This window comes from Lipotes vexillifer, unplaced genomic scaffold (genome assembly GCF_000442215.2).
Source record: "Lipotes vexillifer unplaced genomic scaffold, Lipotes_vexillifer_v1.1 scaffold835, whole genome shotgun sequence".
NCBI classification, from domain to species: domain Eukaryota; kingdom Metazoa; phylum Chordata; class Mammalia; order Artiodactyla; family Lipotidae; genus Lipotes; species Lipotes vexillifer.
Window position 1 is genome coordinate 2,174,041 of NW_006774135.1, and position 2,656 is coordinate 2,176,696.

The 2,656-nt window shown below is 62.8% G+C and overlaps 1 protein-coding gene across 1 annotated transcript in view; it reads left to right on the plus strand.

Annotated features, from left to right (window-relative positions):
- The first annotated feature begins 364 nt into the window (after positions 1-364).
- TPRG1L (tumor protein p63 regulated 1 like) overlaps positions 365-2,656 on the plus strand; it is a 5,662-nt gene continuing 3,370 nt past the window's right edge. Inside the window, exon 1 of the mRNA XM_007448980.1 lies at positions 365-420. Within this exon, the coding sequence (XP_007449042.1) occupies positions 365-420 (56 nt within the window). The remainder of the gene's footprint in view (positions 421-2,656) is intronic.

Consider the following 2,656-nt stretch of genomic DNA (forward strand, 5'->3'; position numbering starts at 1 on the left):
ACTGGCACAAGGGCGAGGGTGGGCGCTGGGGCACAGGCTCTGGAATCCAGGGCCCCTGCTCTCTGTAGATGTGTGACCTTCGCAAAGTGACAAGCTCTCTAGGACTGTTTTCTCTTCGGTTGAAGGGGGTGATACGGCGCCCCATGCACGAGCACAGGCAGTATTTGCAATATACCTGGCCCTCAGCAGAGCCTCAGTGAACAGCACAACCACAGTTAGCAACTGACACTGAGGTGGCACGGGCTGGGCAGGGCGCTGTGCACAACCCAGGTCTTAACTCACTGACTCCTCCCGACAGCCATGGGGGAGCAGGAACTTTTATCATCCCTACTCAGTAAAAAAAGGAAACTGAGGCAGACAGAACATGAGTGTCCAAGTCCAGTGGACAGAAGTAGGGGAGCCGGGATTCAAGCCCCTGCCGTGAGTCCACACGCCCAGCTGCCGTTGCTGAGCTCCTATAATAAGGGGACTCAGGAGAGGGGTCAGTGGGCACTGCCCTTCAGGGGCCCGACTCAGGCCCACCCTGAGGGGACCAGCAGAGCAGACTCAGCCAGGGGCTGTGGCTGCCAGAGAAGGGGGCTCCCTCTCCCCACGGGGCAGGGCCCCAGGCGGGTGTGACCCGGCCCCTGGTCCCCAGGGGGAGGCAGCAGCTGTCCCCGCCCCGCCTCAGCAGGCCAGCGGGGCTAGAAGCAGGTCACTGCCTCTTCACTCAGCCCTCTTTGAGACCTTAGTCTTTCCAGGAAGCAAAGTATCAAAGCTATCTCGGTATCTGAGGTACTTTCGTCCCTCCTGTTTCTGTGGCTGCTGACGTCCAGGTAGGGGAGCGAGGGGGCGGCTGAGGACCTGCTGTGTGCAGAGCTCAGCGCTCTCCCTCGAGGGACGTCCTGGGAAGGAAGGCCAGCCACCCTGCAATTGTTCACAGACCGGGATGGCATCCCAGTCTGCACAAGCCAGGAGGGCTTTGGCTAATTGGCATGGCCGCACCAGCTGGCGGCCTCGGGCACCTGGGCAGAACTCTCCAGACCTGTTTCTGCAACTGCAGCATGTATACAAGAGAGCATTTACAGCCCTGGGGTCTTGTGAAATTCAAAGAATTAAGAAAGGGGTTATAAACTCCAAAGCGCAGTCATACGCCAGGAGCTGGCTTCTCGAAATTGCCTAGCTAATAGGGCACAGAAACACACACACACACACACACACACACACACACACACACACACACACACACACACACACACACACAGCAGGTTGACCGGCACGCGTGGAGCCGACGATTATATGAAACAGCAAAGAACTAGCAGTGAGGGTAGTTAATGGCAGTGTCTCCTGGGGACAGGGCTCTAAACTGAGTATTGGAGGATGGACACAGGAGGGGTGAGTCGAGAAGCCTTTCTGGTGGGGGGAGTAATCTGGGGTGTGACTAGAGGCAGTGGAAGGCCAAAGTGACCAACCGGGTGAGAATCACAGGTGCTGACATTTGTAAATTGTCACGGGTACAGCCCTTGGGTCTCCAAGACAACGCGTCAAGGTGGATGGAGATGAGGTTGCCCTGGAGTCTGTGGGTGCCAAGACCAGGGAGCTGGGGTCCCTGGCAGGGCCTGCAGCTGCCCAGCGTGCCGCTAGCTGCAGGCAAGATCACTGAGAGCAAGAAAAGATCCAATTCTAGGGCCGGGAGGACAAGAGCAGAGGCAGCAACAAGGAATCCTGGTTCGGCCCTTTATGGAGTGACGAGGTCCCGTGCCTTGGTGTCCCCTTCCGTGGAGTAGGGTCGGGAGCTCTGCTCCCTAGGCGCGGGGAGCACCTCTGCATTTAGCACAGCCTGGGCCCATGTACCCGTCGCTCCATCCATGAACCCGCGGTCAGAAAGGCGGAGGTGCTCAGGAAAGAGCTCTGCTCCGCGGGCCGCCGCTCCTCCAGTCCCCGAAGCGCGCGCTGCCCCTGCTGTGCGATGTTGACGCTCTGGGGGGAGGGCTAGTCCGGGGGGTGGTCACACCGGGCAGGAGGTGCGTCCAGGGAAGTGGTCTCCCCCGGCAGGGGTCCGCATCCAGGGGGCGATCACCCTGGGCGGGAGGAGTCCCAGTCCAGGGGGCGGTCACTCTGGGCAGGAGCCGGGGTCCCATCCCGGAGGTCCGCTGCACTGCAGCCGAAGCTGAATATAGGGGTGTGGACGTCGTGCCTCAGGTCTGGGATCCAGGACGTCCCCAGCAGCCCGCCGCACCCTGGGGGGTGGGGTGGGGGCGAGCACCCGATTTCCTGGGGGAGGAGCGCTCGGCACGTGACTCCCCTCTCCCCATGGCCCTTCCGCGTCGCCTTGTCACCCTGCCTGGGCCCCGCCCTTCCCCGGACGCGTAAACAGGAAGTGGGCGTGCGCGTGGCGTGCTCTTCCGGCGCAGCGAAGGGCGGAAGCGATTGTGAACGGCGGCGGGCAGGACCAATCGCGGAAGACAGCTGGGGACGATCCAATAGCGAGGGCCGGAGGGGGAGGGAGGAGGCGGAGCTTGAGGCGGGGCTGGCGAGGCGGAGCCAATCGCGGCGGGCCTCAGCGCGGAGCGGGCCCGGGGGCGGGGCCGAGGGCCCGGCTTAGGCGGCGGCGGCGGCGGCGGAGGCCGAGTCGGGTCCGGCCCGGGGTCGCTCAGTGGCGGACGCGGCGGTGCGG